This window comes from Puccinia triticina, chromosome 13A (genome assembly GCF_026914185.1).
Source record: "Puccinia triticina chromosome 13A, complete sequence".
Lineage (NCBI taxonomy): Eukaryota > Fungi > Basidiomycota > Pucciniomycetes > Pucciniales > Pucciniaceae > Puccinia > Puccinia triticina.
Window position 1 is genome coordinate 2,617,978 of NC_070570.1, and position 26,376 is coordinate 2,644,353.

General features: G+C 45.3%; 2 protein-coding genes across 2 annotated transcripts in view; both read left to right on the forward strand.

Annotated features, from left to right (window-relative positions):
* Positions 1-24,763, forward strand: part of PtA15_13A261 (uncharacterized protein) — a gene marked incomplete at both ends in the record, with an annotated part of 57,051 nt that extends 32,288 nt beyond the window's left edge. Inside the window, 7 exons of the mRNA XM_053162441.1 lie at positions 23,791-23,859; positions 23,936-23,977; positions 24,074-24,129; positions 24,202-24,337; positions 24,410-24,581; positions 24,660-24,669; positions 24,746-24,763. Coding sequence (XP_053026416.1) covers positions 23,791-23,859; positions 23,936-23,977; positions 24,074-24,129; positions 24,202-24,337; positions 24,410-24,581; positions 24,660-24,669; positions 24,746-24,763 — 503 coding nt within the window. The remainder of the gene's footprint in view (positions 1-23,790; positions 23,860-23,935; positions 23,978-24,073; positions 24,130-24,201; positions 24,338-24,409; positions 24,582-24,659; positions 24,670-24,745) is intronic.
* Positions 24,764-25,363: 600 nt separating this feature from the next.
* Positions 25,364-25,941, forward strand: PtA15_13A262 (uncharacterized protein; the record flags this gene model as incomplete). Its single annotated transcript, XM_053162442.1, has 2 exons — positions 25,364-25,471; positions 25,528-25,941. 2 exons carry the CDS (start codon positions 25,364-25,366, stop codon positions 25,939-25,941), a joined length of 522 nt encoding a protein of 173 aa, XP_053026417.1.
* Positions 25,942-26,376: the final 435 nt, after the last annotated feature.

The window sequence follows — 26,376 nt, forward strand, 5'->3', positions numbered from 1 at the left end:
CTCTTTGTTGTAAGAGGTAGCTTCTTTTATGCATTGTTCAGCATGTTTCCTTGCTTTCTCAAAGATCTTTCCATAGGCAAGGGCAGTAGGATGAATGTCTACAGAGTCTTGTTTCAAGAAATTTCTAGGAAGATTTGGGATCCAGCCTTTCTCCAGGATGGCAGGAGGTTTCCCAGTGGTTGAATGTATACTGGTGCAGTAGGCTAGCTCAAGAATTGGTAGAAGTGAGACCCAGTCATGGGTGTATCCATCATTGTCTTTGAATTCCAGTCCATAGGCACAAAATATCCTGATCATATCCTCAAGTGTCTGGATCATTCTCTCAGCTAGACCATCAGTCTGGGGGTGGTAAGCAGTAGAAAAGGAGAGTTTTGTTCCTAGCATGCTGTGCAAGCCAGTCCAGAATTCAGATGTGAATTTGGGATCTCTGTCAGAGATGATGATTCTGGGGATGCCAGTTCTAGGCATTACTCTGTTCCAAAACAGTATGGCAGTGTCCATGGCAGAATCATCTTTGAAGCAGGGCACAAATATGGGGGTCTTGGAGTATCTGTCTACTATCACCAGGCAAGCATTGAAACTAGCAGCTCCTCCAGGAGACAAGGAAGTTACCCAATCCATGTTAATCACATCCCATGGCTTTGAAGGTTCCTCAATTTTCATGAGCAGTCCAAATCTCTTGCCTGTGGCTTTATTGGCTTTCTGGCATCTATCACAGGAAGAGCAATATTCACCTGTGTCTTGTCTCCAATTAGCCCACCATGCAGTGTCAGCTACTTTCTCCAAAGTCCTATCCTCAGAAAGATGACCAGAGTAGACACTGTCGTGGCATTCATGTAAGATGGTGTTGATGCTTTCTTTGTCAGCTAGGACTAGGACAGAATTATGTTTTTCTCTGAAGTAGATGAGGCCATCAAATATAGAGAACCTTCCTTCATCATATAGCTTTCTCCAAGGATCTTGTAGAGAGTTTTTCAGCTGGGCATCTTTAGCATCTTTCAACAAAAGCTCAGACAAGATAACAGTGTTTTTATCTTGTTGGTAACCTTCTCTTACAGAGTCAAAGAACTCATTCTTGAAAGTGGAGACATGGATGCCCATGATGGGGAACCTATCATCATCTTTGTCTTCTGGGTCATAAGCAGGGTTACTAGGATCATTTGGCAAAGCCCATCTGCTAAGTCCATCTGCATTCTTGTGAATGTTCCCATCTCTGTGGATTATGGTCATATTGCCTCTGTATTCCTGGATAGCAATCTGCCACCTGAGCATGTGTCTATTGGGCGTCTTCATGTTCAGCAAGGATCTCAAAGCTGTGCAGTCAGTTACAACATGAAAAACACTACCATCCAAGTAGTAAGGGAGTTGTTCTAAGGCCCATACTAGACACAAGCATTCAAGTTGACTAGCACCATATCTAGTTTCACTGTCCTTCAATTGTCTGGATATGAAAACAATGGGTCCTTCTTTCCTTACTCCATCAATGATTTGAACTTGGTGTAAAGCAGCACCTAGACCAGTCATGCTAGCATCTACATAGAGTGTGAAATGATGGGCCCAGTCAGGGAACAATAGTAAGGGAGCTGTAGTCAGTTTCTCTTTCAACAAGTTGTAGGCCACTATCCTGTGATGAGTCATCTCATATATGACATCTATCCTGGTAAGCTCAGTAAGAGGCTTTGCTATCTCTGCAAACTTCTCAATGTGTTGTCTGTAGTAACCAGCAAAACCAAGAAAAGATTGCATTTCTTTCCTACTACTGGGCACAGGCTTTTGGAGGACAGCAGCCACTTTATTCTGATCTATTCCTATAGCAATTCCAGAAACAAGATGGCCTAGAGCTTTGATTTGATCAAATCCAAAGTTACACTTCTTCAGGGATATTTTCATATTCATATTGATGACAACTTTAAGTATCCTGTCTATCCTAGTGAGGTGTTCTTCCCAAGTATTGGACATAATGATGATATCATCAATGTAGATAATGTCCCACGTCTCATCAATTTCTTTTCTGAACTCAATGTCCATCATCCTCTGGAAATGGGAGGGGGCATTCTTGATTCCAAAGGGCATTCTCAGATATTCATAGATTCCTTTGTGCATAATAATCCTGAGCAGGTGTCTGGAATCTTCTGCAATGACATTCTGGTGAAAACCTTTGAGTACATCCATGCTAGTCAGAAATTTAGCTTTGGCTAGGTTGTTCAGAGTCTCACTGATTTTGGGAATGGGATATCTGTCTGAAGCAGTGTAGGAGTTTAAAGCTCTGAAATCTCCTACCATCCTGGACTTCCCATTATGCCAGGCAATGATTACAGGAGTGGTGATCTCAACTACTTCATTATGGCCAACCTTTCTTAGAACATTCAGTTTTACTAGTTCTTCAATATGTTGCTCAAGAGCTTCTCTGCTTTTGGGGCTGGCAGGATAAGGTGGTCTTCTGAGAAGAGGAGGATAAGGCCTTTCAGTTGTCAGCTTGAGGTGAACTTCATGGCCTTTAATGGCACCAAGGGGCTGGTTGGTGTTGGAGAAGGCAAGTTTGTTATTGTAGAGGACTTCAAACAGCTTCTCTTTCTGCTCAATGGTCAGTTTATCACTGAATTTGGCTTCACAGAGTTCCTCCACAATAAATTGCTGCAGTTGGGGATGGGACTTCTTTACAGCAGAAATTTTATTGGAAGGACTCATTCTCTCCAGATGATGAGATTTAAAACTGAATTTCTTCCTCTTGTTCTCATTGCCAATGGTAAAGAATCTCTCTTTACTGTTTGTGATATCAAAACCATACAGAGACATGTAATCATTTCCAAGTATAAGGTAATTTATTCTTGCATTTTTCATAACTACAAATTCTGCTAGAATTCTTACTGAACCTTTAGTGTGAGGAAAAATCAAAGCCATTTCTATTATGCCCATTGGCTGCAATTGGTCACTACAGCTGTGGAATTTAGCATGGTTAATTGGCATGAGTTTGTTTTCCCATTCTGGTATTATGGAATCTAGCAATCTGTTGCTGATGATTGAACAAGAAGCTCCACTATCAAGAAGACATGAGTGTTCTTTGGATTCAATGAGGACAGTAGTGAGATTTGCTTTCCCAGTGAGATGAGCTTTTCCTCTATCAGGTTTACATTTCATGAGTCTAGCATCCTCTACATGGGAAGAATGGCATGATTTGTCCCAGGTCTGAGGTTGATGAGTCTCAGCTTGGATTTCAGCAATGGAGAAGTCTTGGTTTATCTCACACTCTACAGCATGTGCTCCAAAATCAAAGTCAACTAGGGGATCATAATTAGCACCATTTCCATTGTCCATAGCAAGGATCATGTGGTTGGTTCTATGATTCTCTTCTTCTTCATCTAGCTCTGATCCAGACTTTTGTGGCTCACCTTGATCTTCTCCATCGTCACTTTTGGGATCATCATCATCATCCATTCCTACATTGTTGATCCTGTTCTTCTTCTTAGGGCATTCCCTGGAGAAGTGGCCAGTTTGTTTGCAGAAATGACATATAAGTTTGTCCTTTTCAGGGGCAGAGGCTGGATTTCTTCTTGCAGAGGATTCATTTGGCTTATCAGCTTTCTCAGGCACAGGATTATTTCTCCACTGAGATCTGTTTGGAGCATTATAATTGTTTGTCACAGGCTTGTTCCTTTTCATGACTCTGTCTATGACTTCTTCAGCAATTATAACCATGTCCTCAAAGCTCATTTCAGTAGCATCTCTCTTGTATCTGCTTTTAACAGCATGCTCAAGATTTGGAGGGCATTGCTTTAAGATCTTCTCACAAATGAGATACTCACTGAGCTCAGGTTGATAAGCTTTCAGTCTTTCTCTTTGAGTACCAAACCATTTATGGATTTTTCTCCCATCATAAGCAAAGTGATCACTTTCAAACTCTTGTTGCATTTTCCATTTCCAGTTCTCAGTACCAAACTTATTTCTGATGGCATTCTTCCACCAGGCCCAAGACCTGTTCCCATACTTGTCTCTGATGCCAAGATACCAATTTCTTGCTGTGTCAGTCAGCAATATTGTCAATCTACTGATTATCATGTTGTCAAGCATCAAGTAATCTCTAACAAGGATGTCTGTGTTCTTAATCCAAAGCTCATGATTGTAGGGCAATTCACCTGAGAACTTATCCCATTCACTGTTCTTTGGTATGCTCTTCCACAGCTCTCTCCTCATGTCAAAGTCAATTGATCCATGATCAATGTAAGGGAATTCGTCATTGGCAGTTGGAATATTTTCATTACTAGCTAACTTGGAGAAATTGGCTCTAGCAGATTGGTGGGATTCAGGTAGAGGAGTATTGTCCATGGCAGGTGGAGGTCTATGAGAATCATACTGGGAAGGATTTCTCAGATTGTTCTGATTGTGATTATTCTCACTCTGCACATTGAGCAATGGGTTATTGTAATTGAGATGGGGAGGACAATCTCTACTATCATTAACCAAGTTCTCTAACTTGGTATTTGTTTGATGTACCACAGAAGAAATGTCACTGAATCTTCTCTTGGTTTGCTCAAATCTGTTATGACCATTAGTTTGAAGGTCACCCATTTGGTTTTCTAGAGAAGAAAGTTTGTGATACATTTTATCTTCCATATCATCCAAGTTCTTACCAAGGGTGTCCATATTGGAGTGGCATTGAGATTCATTCACTAGAATAAGGTCTTGCACTCCTTCCAATTTGTCTTGGACACTTTCCATTTTCTCCTCAATGAGTTTTCTCAATTGCTCAAACTCATTGGTGCTCCCAGATGGTCTTTCTTTGGCACATTCTCTCATTTGGTTCAGAAATTGATCAAGCATTTGGGGCATAAATTCTTCTCTGAAGATGTCAATAATTGAAACATTTAAGACTTGTTTGAAATTCTGCACACATGATTCTAACAATGTACCAGGGATAGTTTCAATAGTTCCTAAAAGTTCAGATAAGAATTTGGAGAATAAAGCTTGTAATTTTTCTTCCAATAACAAGGGACCATTGTGAGACAATTCAGAGTTAAGATTGTTGATAAAAAATTCACGGCTTGAAGGGCTAGAAAGATTGTCAAAGTCTAAACTCAAACCCATTGGGGAAGCAGAACTTATTGAGCTCTTCCTATTCCCCTCCCACGCCGGTATCCTCTTGCTGATCCTCGAGAAGCTCTCATGAGGTACGCTCCTATTTGGAGGACTCTTTGAGTGTTGTCCCTCGGACGCCTCCAATTCCTCCCCGATCCTCTCCAGTTTTGAGAAGGATTGTGGCGCTGCGGATGCGCGTATGGTGCTCCTGCTGCTTGATATTGGGGTGGATGTGGCTGGTAATGTTCGCCAGGGCTTTGATAGGGAGTGTGCCTCGTGACTTGGCTCCCATCTAGCGGTGTGGAAACTGGGAGTCTCGTGACCTGCTGATGTGGGTGCGGCGGTGGCGGCGGCGGCGGAGGAACTAAGGTGCTGCTGTTGTGCGCTTGATTGCGGCTCTGAGTCTGCGCAGGTGGCGGCGGCGGCGGCTGGAACCCTTGATTGTACTGAGGGGTATGACCCTGGTACTCTGCTCCTTGCGTTCGGTGTCGAAAACTCGGTGGCTCTGGGGTCGGCGTCGCCATCATAGGTTGATGGTGCGGGTGCGGCGCTATGGCTAGGGACTGGTTGCTCTGCGAAGGTGGAGCGGCTGTATTCTGAGGCTCGTAGTTGGTGCCTCGGTGGTATAAAGTGCGCTTGAGTTCGTTCAGCTCGATTCGAGGGATCCAGTCCTGACAAAGACGGATAGTCTCGTCTCTCCCGGCTATCTCCTCGATCATGTCTTGCGTTGTGGCCGCTTGCATGAGGAACATTCTCACGGATCTCCAGTTCTGCGCCTCCCGAGCTCGGACGAAGAGATCGAATTGATCGTTGAAAAGGTTCACTAGGCCTGTCAACTCTGGATCTTCGGGTATAATTTCCATCGGGCCTGAAGAATCCACCGCCTGAGGGTTCTGAATGGGCGGAAGTAGGGCTAAGTCCGGTGGCGCCTCCGGTCGTAAACCCTCTGGGTTGGTAGGCAGGGAGGTTGGTTGACTGCCGGCTAAATTCATCGGCTCCCGCTCCACTGGTCGCGGTACTGGAGTCGATCTGTTGGAGGCCAGTGCCAGGGACGTCTCCCTCGGATTGTACAACGCCGGGGGTATTCCTGTGTCCGGTGGCAGCGGTTCCTCTTGTGGGAAACTGAGAAAATCCTCTCCCAGCGGCGGCAGAGCCGATTCGAGCTCTTCGAAGCCGCTCCTCGGCTGCTGGGCTGAGTTGGTAACGGAGCTGCTGCTCGGCGGAGAGATTTCTGCCATTTCTGAGATGTGGTGGCATATTGGTCAGAAAAGTATTCAAAGGGGTGAAGGTAGTTATGGAGAGCAAGAAAGGAGGTGTTTTTAGATACCTGTAGCTTTAGATTTCGCTGAAAGCCTTCTACTTTTTCTGGTAGATGAAGAGGTCTTCTTTTTGCTTTTAGCGCTTGGCTTCGCGGATGGTTCTGAAGTCCAGTGGGCGAGTTTAACCGGAGCTTTAACCTTTCGGCGACGAGGTTTAGGGTCTCTAGAAGTGGCTATGGTTGTCCACGTGGAGCTGCTGATCAAGCTCCCTTCCTTGGGTTCGGCGACTCGGCGATTTTCGCTGGTTTCGGAGTCTGCTCTCTCCTACAGGAGTGGTTCAAAAATTACGAAACCGGTCGGAAAAGATTCCTGACAATCTGAAATATGATTGTACTAGTCCTTGGCTTACTTCAAGCTGATCTTCTTCCTCGGAATTAGGAGGAATGGACGATAAATCAGACGAAGGCAAGGCTTTTTCGGCTTGGTTTTTGCGGTTCTTCACTTTCGCAAGCGCAGCGCAGGTGTAAAAAAATTTTAGAGAGGTTAAGGAAGATTTCAATTAGTTGGAAATAAAGTTGAGAAGAATTTTGGACGGATTTGAGCGTCAATAAGAGTAAATTTTTTTTTTTTTCAAGTTTTTACGTTATTTTATGAGATTTTTTTGTTTAATTTATTCAGGATGATCAGTCCTTTGATTTTATGAAGTCTAGACGTATGAAAAAGGGATTAATTTCCCGATGAGGCCCCCAATTGTGAGCCTGTGTCTCTTATGTGACAGCAGGACACAAGAAAAATGGGTGGGCACTGTTTGGATTTCTTGGGATAAAGAAATAACAAACAGTAAGAGAGAAAGAGAGAGAAAGAAAGAGATGATCTGAGAGATGATAATCAAGGTTCTTTTGACCTGTAGGTGGGAACCAACATCCACTAGCAATGCTACTCCTTAAGGGAGTGCTGCCAAGCTGTGCCAGAGATTGCAACAGCCTCTTCTCACAATGGAAACGTGGAAGGTATCTGAATTAGACAAGTCTAATCAGCCACAATTTTTTAGACTTCTCTGTGGATAGTCAAGGTTCTTTAAAGGGAAACCTATGTGGTTTGTTACTGACAAAAACCACAGAAAAAGAAGGATATGAAGTGATTTGATCCTTGAGAGTAGATGTCTAGAGGTATATGTACCTGTGATCAAAGAGGAGAGAAACAAACAAGAGAGGAGAGAAAGCAGTCAAAGAGACAGAGAGGAACTCCTCTGAGATAATCAAGGTTCAATGAAAAGGGTACTAACTGTCAATATTCCTGTTGGTGATACTGGGAGTGTAGTGGCCTTGTTCTGGTGATCCTGGGTTGTCTGGAGGTGTGGTTCTGGTCTGCTGAAGTCTTTAGATCCTCCTCAGGCAAAAGAGATCCTGAATTCGAAAATTTTCACAGTTTGCTTATGTAATTACATATGTACATGTGGTTTGGCGCGCCTGGTAGCGCTGACACGTCACAACTGCGCATGCGCGCCACAACTCAAGAACTCAGGGAAGGAGTAGAGTTACAGAGAATTGGTAAGTTGTAACTAGGGTTAAAATTGCATGAGGAAACAGAATATGAATTCAAAACAAGGATATCTCTTAAGATTAAAAAGATATGAAGTAATTCATATGTAAAAAGTAGAAAAAGGCAGACTTTAGGTCAGCTGTGTTGACTCTAAGGCTGACAGCGCGCCTGGTAGTGCTGACACATCACATCTGCGCATGCGCGCCACAACTCAAGAACTCAGGGAAGGAGTAAAGTGACAAAGAATTGGTAAGTTGTAACTAGGGTTAAAATTGCATGAGGAAACAGAATATGAATTCAAAACAAGGATATCCTATAAGATGGAAAAGATACGAAGTAATTCATATGTAAAAAGTATAAAAAGGCAGACTTTAGGTCAGCTGTGTTGACTCTAAGGCTGACAAAAAACCTGTTGCCCTGGCATCTGCCTCAACCCATGCTCCGCCAAGCTCAGTGGCCACCAGATTTGTTGGTAGTCTCTCTCCTGCCCGAGTCAGCTTGACTAAGTGATCCAACAAGGGGCCAGTCAGCTTTGAGGAGGCTAAGACTCTGAGGAGGGCAGATGAATGTTTCATGTCTGCTAATTTGCTTCCCTAATCCAATCATGACCCCCTCCTTGCCCCAAACAATTTTCCCAATTAAGCTGGCTTCCAACCATGCTCCTAAGAAATTGAATCTACCCTCACCAGCGCAAAGACTCCTGGAATGGTCAAGGAGAGAGAGACCACTCATCTTGAGTGTGTCAAATTAAAATCTCAGACAGTCAATTCACATTAAACAAAATAAGTTTTGTGTGGTAAACTATCACACAAAGTGGCCCCCACAGAAAATTTTCCTCAGCAGAACAATGTGCTGATGTGTGTCCACAATTCCTGTTCATCATCTTAAATTCTGAACTGCAGCCCTGCTGCTGCTTTTCCCTAGTACATGCATAAATCAGAAATTCAGAAAAAAAATTCAGTAGGATTACATAATGATACTTGCTATATTTCCTGCAAAGAAGGTTTTATAATTTTATGATTTATGCATCTATAAAAAAAATTTGAACACCTCAAATCATCTGTTCAATATTAAAAATGAGGAGTACTAAGCTGTGTGCAGTAAAAGTTAATTAAGGAGGGAATGGCTGTATGCTTAGGCCCCGTTTGGAGCCGATATAAATATAGGTGATATAATCATTGGTTAATTCAATGAAAACTACAAAATTCAACATAAAGCCTCCAAATATTTTTTCTAGGCAACCTACAATACTGGTCTCTTCAATTATGAAGTCAGATTCAACTGATTCAGCCATATTCAGTACTGTAGTACCATTATATCGCTTTTGACCAAAACAAAGCAATATAATGGTATTATGGTGCTGAAGATGGCTGAATCAGTTAAATCTGACTTCATAGTTGATGAGACCAGTACTGTAGGTTTCCTACAAAAAAAAATGGGATTCTTTATGTTGAGTTTTGTATTTTTTATTGAATTTACAAATGATTATATCACCTATATTTATATTGGCTCCAAACGGGGCCTTACTAGTCTCAAAAACTTGCTGGTGTACGTGTTAGAGATGGCTCCAGCAAACCCGTTGCTGGTACCTGCTATCCACTGGCGGGTACCCTCCAAGGCCGACGGGTACCCGCCAGCGGGTGGGGGTGTGGATGCGGATGCCTGAGATTCCGGGAAAAAGCTGGCGGGTACCTGGGTAATTCAATCCACACCCACCCACCGCTTCAAACAGAAATCCTGATCCCTTCCGGTTTCCAAGGTTTTACAGCCTTGGCAGCCAGAAGAGCCCACCTGGTACACCACCTGGCAACTGGGACATTGCCCCAATGTGTGCTTTGATGGTTGGACTAACCAAACACTCTGGCTTGGTGACCAACGTGGGTCCACTGCAACCACAACATCCCCAAAGGGGAATGGTGGGTCAAACGTTTCCCAATTGTGGCATTGCAGCTGTGCAGCCTGCTGCCGGACAAAAGGACAAAAAGTGTGTCTTGAACCCACAACCTCCTCGCTGTCCTAGGTTAACGAGCAGATTACACTACGGGCAACTAGGTGTTGCAGCATCACCTGATGTTGCATTTGGGGTTGCGGCCGCAGTGACTGCGCCTACTTGCGCAGTCACGCGGGCTTGCAACGACAGGGTGACGCTGTATCCCGCAGCAACAGCTACATGCCTGTAGTGTTAACCGTTGCGCCAACCAGGTTGGTTTCGGCGGCACGCTTTTGTGTAGATATTACCCAAATTTTAGCCAATTGGCTGAATTTTTGCGGTTCCGCGCGAAGTCGGGGTGATTGGATGCCCCGATCATGCAGATCGTGGATTGACTGGATAAACCAATCCCAATCATGGAATAGGTTGGTCTGACGTTCTCCGATCAGGTAGTGTTGGACCAACCAACACCGATCACAGAAAGTGATCCGGTGGTGTATAACCTCATTGACCAGGAGGGATTCCTTCCGGTCGCCCTGGCTGTATCTCGGCGACCAGAAGGGAAAAACCCTCCCGGTTGCAGAGGTTAAACAACCTCGGCGAACAGAAGGAGATTGTCCTGGTCACAAATGATAAAAAACCTTGACAACCAAGATGAAATCATCCTGGCCGCAGGGGTTATTAACTTCAGCGCGCGAACAGCAGGTAACATCCAGGTTGCAGAGGTTACCTCGGCGGGTTACTTTGGCGACCAGAAAGCAACCTCCTGGTCGCCCGAGTAACCTCAGCGACCAGAAGAAAATATCGTGGTTTCTGAAGTTTCCTCGGCGACCAGAAGGAAACCTCCTGGTCGCCAAAGTTACCTTGGCAAACAGAAGGAAACCTCCTGGTCGCAGAGGTCAGGCCCTTCTGGTTGTATGCCAAGGTCATGCCTCTTTGACCAAAAGGGGTCCCTTCAAGGGGTCCCTTCCGCGGGTACCCGCCCAGGCCATCGGGTACCCGCCAACAAGTGCGGATGTCAGGATTCAGTCAAAACAGGCCGCAGGGACCCCCGCACGCGCAGGTACCCGGGTGCGATGGAGCCATCTCTAGTACGTGTAAAGCAGTGTGTATAGGCAGTGCGCATCACTCAAGGCTAGAGGCCACCATTTCCGGGCTCTCTGTGCATACTTGCGGGTATGGGTCTCTGGGACACCTCCTCAAATGAAGGGTGTATTGTATCAGATGGCCACTCCTATCAATACATAAAATGTTGTCGTGTGTCAGGAATATTAGTGCACAAAAAACACAAAATGTGGAGTGTAATGGTTTGGTTGATACATAAATGAAAAAGCTGGTACTTCATTTGATGGCCAATACAACATAAATACAGTCTACTATGAATCAAACTGATACCAATACATCACATGGAATTGGTTTCAGTGTTTGGGATAGTGATTTGTTTTGAAAATTCTTTGTTGAGACAATGACACCAATTTCTGATGAGCAGTAAAATTTGATGTGTTTCAAACTTAATACATCCCTTATGAATGTATTGTGATTTTGGGAAGCAGTTTGTTGTTTCTTCTGGCCCACAGCCTGCCCTTCCTCCATGGAAAAAGAACTGGGAGACAGATTAGATTATAAATAGCCATCTGATTAGGTGATTTGAGTCTTTCAACCACATAATTACCTTGATAATAATACTCATCATCTACTCGCATTTCAGCCAAGAAATCAATCAACCAACCCATTCATAGCCATGCTTCTTAAGAGTATCCTAATCTCCTTATGTCAAGACTCAGGGCACGCCCCGGAGAAAAGGAAGCGCAAGGACCAAAACCCTAACCCTGAAAAGGGAAGTGGTGAGTCCGCGCGACCCATAGGCACATGCATATGCAAGTGACCCCCAGACAATAGGAGTAGGCGTTAGCTGAAACTTTGTTCTTCTTCTTTCAGCCACGTCTACACCCGACGAAGAGCTTAAGCGTCCCAAGAGAAGCACTCCACCAAACAGCATACGCCCGAAGTCAATCCAGACCTTAGCGGTCCCAGCCTCATCGAAAGGATCTCCAACTCTACGAGTGGTAAGTCCTTCGATGCAGAGCCACCAGAGTGTAGCCGGTCACTGACTGAGAGTACTGCCTTCATGTCAGACCGCAGCAGCTCCGGCACACTCCTCACTCGTATCGGCGGACGTTAAAGTACCAAGCCTGATCGAGCACAAGTAAGAGATCAATCAAATCTCTTTAGCTTCCGCATAGGAAGTTCAGGCACTGATGCATGATACAGTTGCTCATCTCAGGCATTTGCCCTTTAACCACAATCCCGTGGTCTCAGCTGCTGAAGCAGTCTATCTTCATCAATACATTTTCTCATACCAGAGTCGGCTACAGTTCCGCTCTTAGGTACATGATTTGTTTCTTTTCTCTTTCTGTCTCTGAACTTGTCAGATAGACCAATCATGTTCTAATCAAAAAATACATCTTAGTGTTGTGAAATCTTTTACCTTACAGATCTTACATTGCTACAGTTTTTTAGCACAACCGATTCCAACTAATAATGTTCTTACCAAGAGAGGAGAAATGGAAGTACCAGAACTTACTCACACCACCCATCAGGAAAAGGCAGCAGATATGGAGTCAGACTGTGTGTCAATCTTTCCACCTATACTTCACCCCAAATTTCAATTTGGGAATTTAATAATATGTATCCTGTTTTCTAATATATGATCATGATTTTGTTGCAGATGCTGGTAAAATCCCCAAATTAAACAGTTTCTCAACCTTCCACTGCAATTTGGTTCTTGAATTGGAATGCTGAAATATTTTTATTTTCGTTTTTAGGGGCAAAAAATTCTGAACCAGCAGAAAAGAGTATATCAATACTGGAATTCAAACCTATGGAACCCAAAGGCATCAGGGAGAGTTTATTTGGTGAGTCATGTTTTTTTATCTTTTCCCTGATCATCAACCAAAAGTTAGAACCCATACTAAATTTTTCCCCTCTTCAAAACTAATAGATGAGTTTCCAGATGAGAGAGACAAAGCTTCAAGTTTTGAAGATTTGAATGAACAAAAAAATGAAAAGCTCTTTGGAAAGACAGACAAAATCGCTGAGCGCCAATTGAGTAGCTTGTTGGCAAATTTCAGAGAAACTAATGGTCAAATTTACCAAACTTTAGTGGAAAGAATACCAAAAAATTCAAACCCCAAGTACATTCCTATATTGAAAAAAGAGTTATACAAGAAAAAATGTGATGCAGTAAAGCAAAGTTTAACTGGTTTTCAAAAACACGTTTTACAAAAAACAGTAGGGATCTTTCAAAACCAAATCAGCTCCCCCCAAAACTTTGATCACAAGAAAATTGTGGGAAGAATCCTGAAAAATAATGCAGTTAAGGACAATTATCCTCTAAAATTTCAAAAATAAATCCTACCAGTCTTATCCCACTATCTTAAATCCACAGAATTCTAGCCCTGTAGATCTAAGTTTTGGGGTGTTTTTCTCTTACAAAATTGGGCAAAAATTCCCCCCTTATCTCAAATGGCACGTTGAATATCCCCAAAGGCCCAAAGGCCCTATGGATGACCCTCCAGCTGTGCTGGAGCAACGAGCAAAAGAGGGCCGGTTGGTAAACTATCCAGGGAGGGCCTAACCAAGCAGTCAGGGGGCTCCCAGGGAGGGGGTAGGACAAAACCGGATCCCCTGGGGGCCCTAATGACTGACAGCACTCCTCTTAAATACCCATCCATCAAACAGCAAAAGCCTCGGCGTTGTTGACACCTGTTGATCTAACCCTTCTCCCCCCCCGTTGCTAACCACATGCCCAACGCCTCCTACAGCTCGCCACGGTTGTTTCTTACAGCTTACCGTCCCACCATATCTCCACCGGAGTTCTTCGCCTACTCTTGTTTTCCCTCGACGCCATTGCCAGCGCCCCGCTGCTCGCTCACTCCCCGATCTCACGACCATCCAGTCAGTCCACCATTCACCTTATTTTTCCCCAATACCGGCCGTAAATTTACCCCTCCCAGACCCCACGCAAAACAACGTCTACGTACCCGGTTCAGTTTACTGAACAGCATCGCTCGCCCTGGCTGACACTCTTCGACTAGGCCAGATCCACACACCTACAGGTCCATTCAGGGTCCCACAAAGTCCGCGCCTTGACACTACCTCTCCACAAATTCTCCACGTACTCGTTGCTGAACAAATCTCCCGTTGCAGCACTCGCGGTTAGACTAGGCAGGTCCGACACCACCAGGCACGAGCTCGCCCTGCAACAGCCCAATCTACGCCGCCACGCACCTCCCCAACGGTCACCACATCCACGCTCTTCACGCAAAAATCCACCATCTCGCAAGTAACCAGTCCACGCCACCACCGTACATACCCCCCCACCACGACCGGACCGGCTACAACCACTTATCGTATGTTCAGTTATGCACGTCCGTCCACCCACGCTCAACCTCCCTACGCACCCCAATCAAGATGTTAAATACTGCGACTTCATCACAATCCACACAATCCACACCCCTCATCACCACACAACATTACCACACAACTCGTAGTTCCATTGCCTCCCCCCCACCCAATACTTACAAACAGCCCTTGCAAGGTAACATGTCCATTAACCGAACTCCCAATCACCCTGCCAGCATGACCGCCTTATTCGAGCCTTTAGGCGAAGTGCGTCTCCACTCATTTGCACATTCCAACCCACGCTGACATCAAATCGCAGTCTGTTCCCGAAGCAGTTTGGGCTAACCAGTACGGGAACGTTGTCACCCCCAGCTTTTTGCAGTGCGCCGGCGCGCTCCACAGCAAGATGGAGGACTTCGAGATCACACTCACCACCAACACCGCCCTTACCAACGTTCTCGACTCCTCGTCAATTCACTATTTGACCGGGAAATTCATTCCTCTCAACAACGGCTCTACTCCAAAACTCATATATGTCCAAGAGATGGCCGCCCCGGTCATGCCAATAGCCGATAATAACCTAAACCTCGCTAACAAAGCCGCGGTCAACTCCCTCGGCATGGTGACATCCCGCCAGGAGGTTGTAACCGCAAGCGGCGATGGGACTGCCAACCTCGAAGTAATAGTTGCACACAACGATTGGGACCCGCAAGTACGCTTTGTCCCCCTTTCGACGCACACTCCCTCATCATTTACCCCTTCCTCAGGAACGCGCACACAAGCGTTTCTCCATCAAGTATATTGTGCCAGGGTCGAAATTACAGATCAAAACATTCAACTTATTCATTGTTGGTCGTGAGGTCAAAATCACAGGCCGTTTGGTCGATTTCAAAATGGACACCAATATGGCAGTCGTCGTGGTGAGTTCCAATCTCGTGAAACCCAAATGATTCACGCCATCAACTGAATTGTTTGCGCAGGTCTCGCACGTCGCTGTCACATCTGGCCACCAGCTCGGCACAGGTGCCCTGCTTCCTGCTTCGTCCGGTTCCACATCGCAGACCGGCAAACCCACTCGCACCCCGTACGCCTTTTATCCACATCTATCGCAACATCATCTATCTAACCACCCCTGTACAGGACGAAATTCTCCCCCAAAAAACCTGACACAAAAGCCGTCCCCCACCCAAATTGCTTAACGCACGCTGCAGTCACTTCCACTTCCACACTTTCAAAAGGGAAAGGCAAGGCTCAACCCCCCAGTGAGCCCTCTCAAGATGGCGAAACTGCCTCTGAAGAAGAATTCGAAGAAGAAAGCAAAGAAGAGGCGGCTCCCAAGAAACGTGGTCGCCCACGCAAGGACATCCTGAAAGACGCGGCCAAGCGCATGAAGCGCTCTTGAGTATTTGTCGTCGTTTTTCGATACGTTATACTTACCTTTTGCCTATCATGCCACAAACCTCATTCTATGGGGCCGCAAACATTCCATACACTCACCACATGTAACTAGACCCTGCTCCATGATTGTTCATCCAGACCAACCCACAATCTATTCCCGCGTTTAAATATTACACTACACTCATTCTATTCTGTAGGGGCCCATTTGCCCATTCGATATTCATAAATTGTTGAAACTGTTCACTTCTTGACTGTAGCAACATTGTTTTCAACGGAATCCAAATGTATTCCTATTCTCATTGCTATTGGTTTCCGGCGCACTACGCAGGTTGCTCGCTCAGATCTTTCCTGCTGTGCAGCAATTGATCTTAGCCACGAGCTACTGAAGTGAAAAGCTTCAACAAAACGCCACTTGACCCAAGCACAGTTTATTCATCACAAACCAAATTAAAACACAACCGAACTACAATTAAGGGGTTCACAATCAGTTCGACGGATGACACGTTGCCGATCTCTGCTCGTTCTCACATTACTCGCAACGTTCACCTTTTTAGTCGCATTTTGGGTTCAACACCCACGCAACCCCCCGCATAACACTATTTGTCACTCCATATCTTCCCAATCCGCCCCTCCTGTATCTCTCCGCTTCTTTTCCAACAACATTTCAACTCACCGCAATTGGCTACAATGCCGGGTCGGCTCATAAACACGCCCGGAAAAGTGGTGACAAATCTCGCTTCGAATACCGAGCGCCGCATCTGCGATTCCTTTCAATTTAGCATTCCTCACCGACTTGGGCCTTGCACCGTTCAATGTTCGAAGTGTCAAGCTTTACACTTCCACGAAGAAGCTGCCGTTGCTGACTCCTTGAAGGAGTCAATCAGCTTTTTCACCTGTTGCCAGAAAAATAAAGTTACTCTTCCATCATTCAACCCGTCGGCTCCTCAATTCCCGTCCGAAATCAAGGATCTATTCGACGGCACAAGTCCAGGTATGTAAAATTCTAAAGTGCACAACTCAACACTGAAACTTTATAACAGATTCCGCAAACTTTGTAGAACTGATACGCATGTACAACAACGCTGTATCATTCATATCACTCGGCGCCAACATCGACTCCTCCGTGCAAGGTCCATACGGGGTTTCAGTCTTCCGCATGTCGGGCGGCTTGGTCCATCTCATCTCAAGTATCGAACCTGTTGACAACCACAACCCGGGTTTTTCACAAATTTTTGTTGTTGGCGACAGGGGAACCAATGAAGCGCAGCTTTGCGTCGAAAAAGCTCAAGGCCGGGCAGGCAATTCCGGCCGCGGTTCCGCAATGCGACTCTCAACGGTACAAAAGCTAATGGACTTTCTATATCGGCACAACCCGTACGCTATTGTCTACAAAACCGCCCGCCAAGTCTTGCAGCAAACGGGGGCTCTCACTTTCAAACTCCAAGGTGTCCCCAGGCCTGGATGCGACCCAAAGCGCTACAATCGACCCACAACGGATGAGGTCGCAGTAATTGTCCGCGGGGCGGGAGACATTATCAAAGAGCGACAGATCCTGCTACACCGCGCAGATGGCACCTTGCAAGCAATATCTGACACACACTCCGGTTATTTTCCACTCCGTTATCCTCTCTTTTTTCTGTTTGGCAAGCAGCAGTGGGATAATCTCTATCAGGCAGTGACCTCGCGTGGTGAGTCCATCATTATCATCTTATTTTGCCAAATACTAACCCCCCACAGTTAAAGGTCGAGTTGTTGGATCATTGGAGTGGTTTGCCTTCCTCCTTTTCGAACGACCCCACCACTTTTCCGCCATACTTTCTGGGCGCGCACTACTCCAAGAACTTGTTTGTGATATGTATATTTGCGTCGAACGCTCTCGGACCACATTTATTGAGTCAAACCAGAGCAAACTGAAAGCCAACAAATACAATGCGTTGATGCGAAGCCTTGAAAACGGCGCCGTACTTGTGGGTAGGAGGGTGATACTGCCCTCAACTTTCATTGGCAGTCCACGATGCATGTCTGAATTATACCACGACGCGATGGCAATAGTTCGAAAGTATGGCCCTCCATCATTGTTTATCACAATGACCGCAAATCCCAATTGGCCCAAAATCTTACTCATCATTCCAGCTGGAGAATCACCTGCCGACCATCCAACTATTGTATCAAGAGTATTTCACCTCAAGATGAAGGCCCTCATGTTTCAACTGCTAAAGATGGGCCGTCTCGGCAAGGTTCTCGCCTACGTGTCCGTAATAGAATTCCAGAAGAGGGGTCTTCCTCACCTTCATTTGATGGTAACTCTTGACCCCAACGATCGACCTCTCACCCCTGAAGAAGTCGACCGCATCGTTTCAGCCGAAATTCCTGATGAGTTCTTTGAACCTTGCCTTCATCAACTTGTGACGCAATTCATGTTACACGGGCCTTGCATTGGACGCTCTTGCTGGACTGGCGAGAATTGCAAATCCGGTTACCCAAAACCTTACACTCCTCGCACCGTAATCATTGATGGAGCATACCCAGCTTACCTCAGGCGCGACAACGGAGCAACAGTCACGAAACACACCACCACATTCACCAATGGGAATGTTGTTCCTTTCAACAAGTTCTTGACTTTAATGTTTGAATGCCATATCAATGTTGAGATCCCGGTTAATAGTACCGCTATCAAATACCTTTACAAGTACATTACGAAAGGCCATGATCGATCATACATGGCAGCCGACGTAGCGAACGAAGTCCAGGCGTACATTGATGCGCGCTACATCAGCCCTCCTGAAGGTTTGTTTTTTGATCCATTTTTTCCAAGCCACTTTTCTGACACGTGATTCTAGCATGTTGGAGATTATTCAAGTTTCCTTTATCCGACCGATCCCCCGCCGTAACACGGCTGGCAATTCACGATGCTGGTGAACAACTGGTCTACTTCGATTCAAATGAGGGCGCTGAAGGGCAGATAAAGTCGGGAAAAGCTTCTCAGACTAGCTTAATCGGATACTTCAAGCTAAACCAGAAAAACTCGATCGGCGCGGAAGGCCGGCCGGCGCGATCCCTGCTCTACGAGGAGATCCCTTGCTTTTTTTGGTGGGACAAAGGCAAGAAGGCGTGGCTTCCCCGCAAAACAAAATCAGAAGCAGTTGGCAGGATGTTCTCGGTTTCCTTTCTCGCAGGCGAGAAGTTCTACTTGCGTGTTCTACTTCTTCATTGTAAAGGATGCAGATCCCACCAAGAACTACGGACTCTTGACGGGCGTTGTGCCAATACTTACCAGATCGCATGCAATTGGCTCGGCTTGCTTGTAGACGATTATCTTTATGACCGGACTCTCCACGAAGCTTCCTCAGCTCAAACTGGTTACAAGCTCGCCGAAATGTATGCGATGATGTGCATACACTCGCCGCCATCAGACCCCAAAAAGTTGTTCGAGAGGCACTTTGAGTCGTTCACGGACGATTCTCCACGGCTTGACATGCAGAACCGTTCAAGTCGCACCTTGAGACCAGAGAAACGACGTGTACTCGCCTTATTCCGGTTGGAGGAAATCCTTCAAGAAATGGGAAGCAATTTAGAAACATGCGGGATCACTATCAGCCGCGCCGACAAGCGATCTCTCGGACGTCTCGAACATGAACGCCTTGGGAAAGAAGATTTTGCGGATGTCTATGCTCGCCTCCGCGCGAATAAAACACGTTTCAATGCAGCACAACTCGATTTCTTCAATAACGTGAAAAAATTGTTGACCAAAAAGCAACCTCGCCTGTTTTACTTGGACGGACCCGGCGGAACGGGCAAAACATTTGTCCTCAATTCAATCATAGATTTCGCCGAAACCAAGCGTTTTCCATTCATTGTGACCGCATCGTCTGGTGTTGCAGCCTTGCTGCTCAGGTTTGGGCAAACAGCTCATTCCGCATTCAAGATCCCCATTGATGCCATGAGGGACGTCGAGTGCCCTGTCGAAACCGATTCTTCATTCGCGCAAAAATTAGTCACCGCGCGACTCATCATCTGGGACGAAATTGTTACTATCCACAAGAATTGCATTGACGCCGTTGACCGGACACTTCAGCGCCTCACCTCATCGACGCTACCATTCGGAGCCAAGACAGTTATTTTCTCGGGTGATTTTCGACAGACACTACCAGTTGTGAAATACAACGAATTTCCACCCTCATACGCGGCAACAATAAAATCTTCATTAGTCTGGGATCACGTTTCTGAATTCAAGCTGCACCAGAACATGAGGCTTGCCGCGGCTCTGCGCGGCGCGGCAATGGAAAACAATCAGGTTTTTGCACGGGCTCTTCTCCGCCTTGGCAAAGGTAGAGATCAGACAACCGACTTTGGCATTGTACCCCTTGATGGGATGAACGTCGAGTCCTTCCCAAACACGCGCGACATGTCAATTCGCCTCACAGACTTTGTTTACTGCCAACTGAATTCAATATCCTCCCGCAGCACAAGTGATGTAGTGGAGTATTTAAATGAAAGATGTATTCTCGCACCCCTCAACCGGGATGTAAAACAACTCAACAAAGATATTATGAATAGTATCCCTGGCGACGCATCCCCGTTGAAGTCAATTGACACCCCGGATCTGGACGGTTGTGACAGCCTTCCCGAGGAATGTCTCAATAAAATCTCAATATCCGGATTCCCTGAACACCTTATCCTCGTCAAGATTGGAATGCCCGTTTTAGTCACTCGCAATATGAACATCAACGGTGGGATCTGCAACGGAACACGGATGCTAATTTTAGCATTTTCCCATGTTTATATTCAGGGACAGTTGATGACAGGGCCATTCAAAGGGAGAATAATTATGCTTCCCCGAGTCAAGTTGCACAATAAAGGATCACCACGCTCCGGACTCAGTTTCTTCAGATACCAGTTCCCAATTACACCTGCGTACGCTATGTCAATCAACAAAGCACAAGGCCAGACTTTTGGCCAAGTGGGAGTTTATTTGACCACGGACGTATTCTCCCACGGACAACTCTACGTTGCACTGTCCCGCGTTTCCAACGTTGAAAATTTGCTCGTTGGAAAGCCCCAAGAAAGGGCCGGTGTTGTCAATGTTGTTCATTGTCAAATGTTCGGATCTCATGTGCGTATTCGATCACGTGTCCGTAATTTATAATTGATCTCACATCTCATTATGCATTGACTATCCACGCAGGCAATTGATCATTCGGATGCAGACGCCCACTAAACACCATCGAACTGCTTTTGATCCTTTGCGTGAAGCTCCACGTACCCTTCTGTAAACATAATTTGTTGTAATACGTATTGTGAAACAGCAGACAGATGTTCTATAAAGCTAATTTATGCGTTCTAAGATTGGCGAGTGACACCTGCCAATTCAAGCCTTTTCACCACTTTTCCACGATTTTGACTTGACATTACAAGTCTTGGTTAAGCGGTCCCAATCACACGATTTCATGTGTTTCTCTACATTTGAATGATTAGGATTCATGCCGCAACTTGTTTCTACTAACAACAACCCTTTTCTTCATGATTCCTCCTGAACATTGAAGTAATGTATTTGCGACTCGTCCGGGAATTCCGCCTCCTCACTCTGCTCAGTGTTGCCATTGCATGCCACCATTCGGGGCCGTACGTTTGAAGAATTGTTGCTCATTACTCCGGCTTGATACATAGCACAATTTAAATGTTGCAACACACGTTCGCTTGATAGCCCGCCACATGTCTCTCCTTACTAAATATCAATATATGAATTGTTGCGGTGTACACAAGTCCTGGCCGCAACTCCGCAACACGCGCATGAAATAATAAACTCTCATGACTAACTTAACTCAACAGTGTTGCCATTTAAAGTAAGAAGGGGGGAAACTTCTCTATGTTGTGGTCGACTTTGGTTGTCAACTGCCGGTGTATGCTATTTTGTGTTACTTGAGTTAGACAACATCCTCAGCGCCAGTCGAGTTCCCCCCATATATTTCACCCAAAGTCACCTAAGTAGTCAACCATGTCAGTTATTGCTTACAAAAAGATTGAAAACATAAGCGCACCTTAATAAGTAACTCTCCAGTTACTGGGCTCACGCCGTCCAAGGCACCAACAAACATTGCGTGGCATGATGATTGAAATATATCACGCGAGGTTATGGCTACACGTGACTCGTCTACCAAGTATCGAGCTAAGAACTTGTTGAACGGGGGGGCCTGAAATCCTACATCAGACAAATGGTGAGGCAAGAAAATTGGATCACAGACCAACCTGCGCTTTGTGTTCCAATGTGACCTCAGTTATCACTCCTTCACACGTGAATCTGGACCGGTAAGCTTTGACATCACATATCGTTCCAACGCCGGTGATGTTGACTGGGTCGGCAAATGCAAACGGATCGTCAAGTGGCGTATCCGAGATGACTGCACAATTGTAGTGAAGAACCGGCAAATTGCCACCCCCTACGACTATTCCCCGCGCACGATACGTCATGCCCGCCATCAGGTGTACGCCGCAGAAGTCGAGAGCGCGTAGATTAACCGTGTAACAGTGAGCTAACGTTGATGACATGCCAGTAACTCTCCGAGAACATTTCGCAAAATTGAAGTTTTTGATAGTCCGCGACTCCGCGTCGTCTCCTGACTGTGCTTGATTGTCAGTACAAGCATCTCAAGGAAATTGGGACTACGACTTACGCTTGATATTGGCAGGAAATTGCCGTCGAATTCCATGCGATCTACGGCCGGCGGCTTGTTATACACGACAATACATCGATTAGTGGTATCAGACATCGCAGCTAGAATCTATTCAACGTCGTAAGGCAAGATCTGTGATTTGATTTTCTACTTTTGTGGAAATGGAAAGCGTCAAACCTACGAGATAGATACTGATTAGTTGATGAACAAGGACCCTCATATCACAGCGTCAGCGGCCTCCCAAACATGTGAGCATTGACATTCATTAATGCTCCACCTACAATTTCAATCGGGCATGCACATTTGATTATGTCCTGCGGCCAACGCTAAACTCAGGTTACGCGAAACTTGTCCGTCGACAACAGCAAAACCCAGAGATCAATCAACAAGGAGGCTTCAAAGGCCAAGACCGTCATCAAATAGGCATACTCGCCTTTGCTTACAACTCAAAAAATCCGGAAAACAATAAAATTATGCAGTTATTTCATCTCACATCGTTATTTGTTTTGACATCGCTATTTGTCGCGGGAACGCATGTCATGCTTCTATGCCTGGTTAGTGGCCGCTTGTCTGTTATTTGTTCGAATCTTGGCTATTCACCCTGACTTCGTGTCAACGATAGTGGCGTGGGATCGCCAAATTTTGGGACCCGCAGCTGCCACTCAGGGAGAGATCTTAAACACAGAGGGTCACTGATGGCGGAAGACGTTCAGTTGTGACTTTTCACATTTTTTTTGATATTTCACGCAGGATCCGCAGTACTCATTCTTTAAGCATTCACATATACCTTTAGAGATTAAGAAGTTCCATGTGCAATCAATCAACTCTACTTTTGGGATTCCAGCTATCGACCCGATGCGGGGAGTTCAAGCTGATGGCGCAAGTAATCAGCAAAATTCCAAGTACGAACGGCATGTAGCGATGACATCCAGTATGCGTCGCGGCATTCTTGGAGCCAGATGTTGCATGGTTTCAACCGGCCGCTGTGGAAGAGTGAAACCTGAGTAATCTATTTAATAAATGCTACATACATATGCAACAGATGATGCATTTCCGGCGCGTCAGGGTATAATGTCATATTCGGCAGAGTTGAATCTCTTGATTCAGGATGGTACTCACCTCGTCTTGGACCAAACAAAGGTAAATTTGCGACTCAACAGGGGTGCAAACCATTATGGTTTTGCCTCACTATTAACATGATTCATAATCTACCATTCAACTTCCCCACGGTTATTTTGTTTCTGGTAATCAATTCCTCGGCATAATCACGCGGCGAGCTCAGGACGCTGATTTTTTTCATCTTAAACCTTAACGTGTCTCGTGATGAAAGCCATTCAAGTTCACGTTGGGGCCGATTGGGGAATACCCAGTTTTTCAGCTTTTACGTGTGTTATATTAGGTATTGCGCCGGCTAAGTAATGGTTACTCTTGCAAGTCGATTGAGCTTCGCCGGCAATACACGCTTTGTTGCGTGCCACTAACACTTTTCTTTGAAACTCAAATTTGTGCTCAGGCGATGTCGGGCCCGCAGATGTCCTTCCCGTTAAGGCTTATCACAATGAACACCCCAAAAGGCCAAGAAGTTCAGATACTGGTGGAAGAGCTGATGGACTGTTACAAATTTGACATAGCACATCACATTTGCGACGTTCGTAAAGGTAGTCAAAAATTGAACGACTTCATTAAATTGAACCCTAATGGTAAGGCTTTCCGGTTCGGCTATATAGTCAGATTATTTGACCACTCCCCTACACTTGTAGGCAGAATTCCCGTTTTGATTGATAACAATCAAACAGCCATCAATACGCAGTCGGCGCCGTTTTGCGTCATGGAGTCTGGAGCAATTAGTCAAGTCAGTTTCTTGACCACTTTGTGTTGTGTGATTCTAATAACCAGCTCAGGGCATTTACTCGCAATCCCGTAGTATTTATGTTCCCGTATAGATCAGAACAACAATTTCAGGTTTGCAGATTGCACTCAATCATCCGAAATGGAACAATGGATTTCGTGGGGCCTTTCCCACTTGGGAATATTGATTGAAGAATGTATTCATTTTGCGCGTAAGTTATCCTCAATTATTAATTGCAATTGTGGCTGTTCACTGATGTTTGATGTCAGGGCGCGTAACACAGGTTATGCTTCAACACGCGACACTTATTCCATAGAATATTACCAAAATCAAATACTTGAAGCATTCGATGAGTTGGAGCAGCATCTCGCCCAGCGTGCCTCAATTGTTGCAAGAAGTTACATTGCAGGCCTAGGGAGTGGAAAGTACTCTTTAGCAGACATGGCGATTTGGCCGTAAGTACAAGCGTGGATATCTAGAGCCATTGGCTATTTCTGATTCCAATTCCTCATATTTGACGTGCGTCTATTCAGTTGGATAAATGTTAGCCACCTCTGCGGGTTTGATGAGGGGGTCCTTAATTGTTTTCCTCACATCCGCTCATGGATGAAGTGTGTAGGTTCGCGACCAGCAGTGATCGCAGGTTGTTCAAGCAAATACGAGTAAGTGAGCAGTATAGTGTTAAATTACCGGTTGAGTGCCTTACCGTCAATTTCTGATTGATCTATCCTCTTTTCAAGGATCACGGGGTAAATGGAACTTTTCCATTGTCAAGCGGGATATCTGCTAACACAATAATACATCAACTACCCTGTATATATGTTTTTCAATTAAGTTATGCAAATTATCAACATGGGTTGCCCACGACATGGGACTATAATTTACTCTGACTATTAGCTGTCAATGTGTCACACCCGCGATTAGCCATGAGTCAAGTGACTGGATTGGAAGATCAACGGCAAATGATGAGGCGCAAAACGGGGTAATAATGATGCTCATGCGCAGAAAGAGATGTTGCTTGCATTGGATTAATTTTCCTCACCGTTTTTTAATTGATAACTGCAAGGCTCAGGGACAGAGCTTCCAGCCCGGAGTTTGCGTGGAAGGAGGAGATAGGTCGAACTAGAATGATTTGCTTGCCAAATCATTATTTCATCATTTTATCACTACTGCTCGCCGCAATCATTCATAACAATATCAAATTTTCATCATTGCACTTCAACAACACAGGCTAACCATGGCTTCAAACCTTACGGAAGGAAGCGTATCAATTGAGGCAAATGGCGAACCGTACAGTCCCGACTCATGCATTACTTTCGAGGGGTTGTTCAAACCTATAAGCATTGTAAGGGCATTCACTGCAAGTTGATTAGTTTAATACTAACAATCAACTTTACTCAGAAGGGTTATCACGACGAAAGGCGTGGAAGACCTGCCACTCCCTTCAGAAGAGCTTTGTTGAAGGGATCCGGCGAATTCGTCAACGGGACATCCCTTTTTCCCGTCAGGTTGTCGCCATTGGCGTTTTCAGTCTTTGTCGTCCAACCCGATTCGGTATATTCAATTCGAGGCGAAATTCGGGGTATCGATGACAAGTTGAACATCAACATGGTGTTCAACACTAACAACGCTAGGGTGGTTATCTGCGAATCCAGCGCTCAATTCACTTCATCTTCTTCGGTTACGGGCGGCGGAACTATAGATCAGTCTTCAAAAATACAATGCAACGGTTCGACCAAACGCACGTTGACAAAGGTGGTAGTAAGACATCGTTTGGTGAGCTTTTCACGTGATTCTACGACAATCTGGGGTTAAACATTTTGTCCACCGACCCAGCAAACCTTCACTTCTTGTAGATTACTTCATAAGCGATGACGCAACAAAAGTCGATGCTCAAGTTAAATTCTGCAAAGGTGATTGGTTTTTATGCCGTGGGCTGCTTCAAGGAGTCGACTTGATCTCAGGTCGAATAGTTGTCAAGGCACGTTCCTCATATCTACTCATCTGATATTGGCCATTGCTAACTTTACCACCAGGTCACCGCGGGGCGAGTTTATCCGAAATGAACACTATCGTTGAAAAGATTTTTCTGGTGTCTTGCTTAGCCTCAATTATATGGCACTTATTGAACTTCCATGCAATGAATTGTTTACACCGTCCACTTGACAGTGGTTTTGTTCACAGCATGTATAACGCAATGTGACTCACCGAGTCAAGGGCTTTTTGTGAAGTTAAGCAGAACCACGCCTA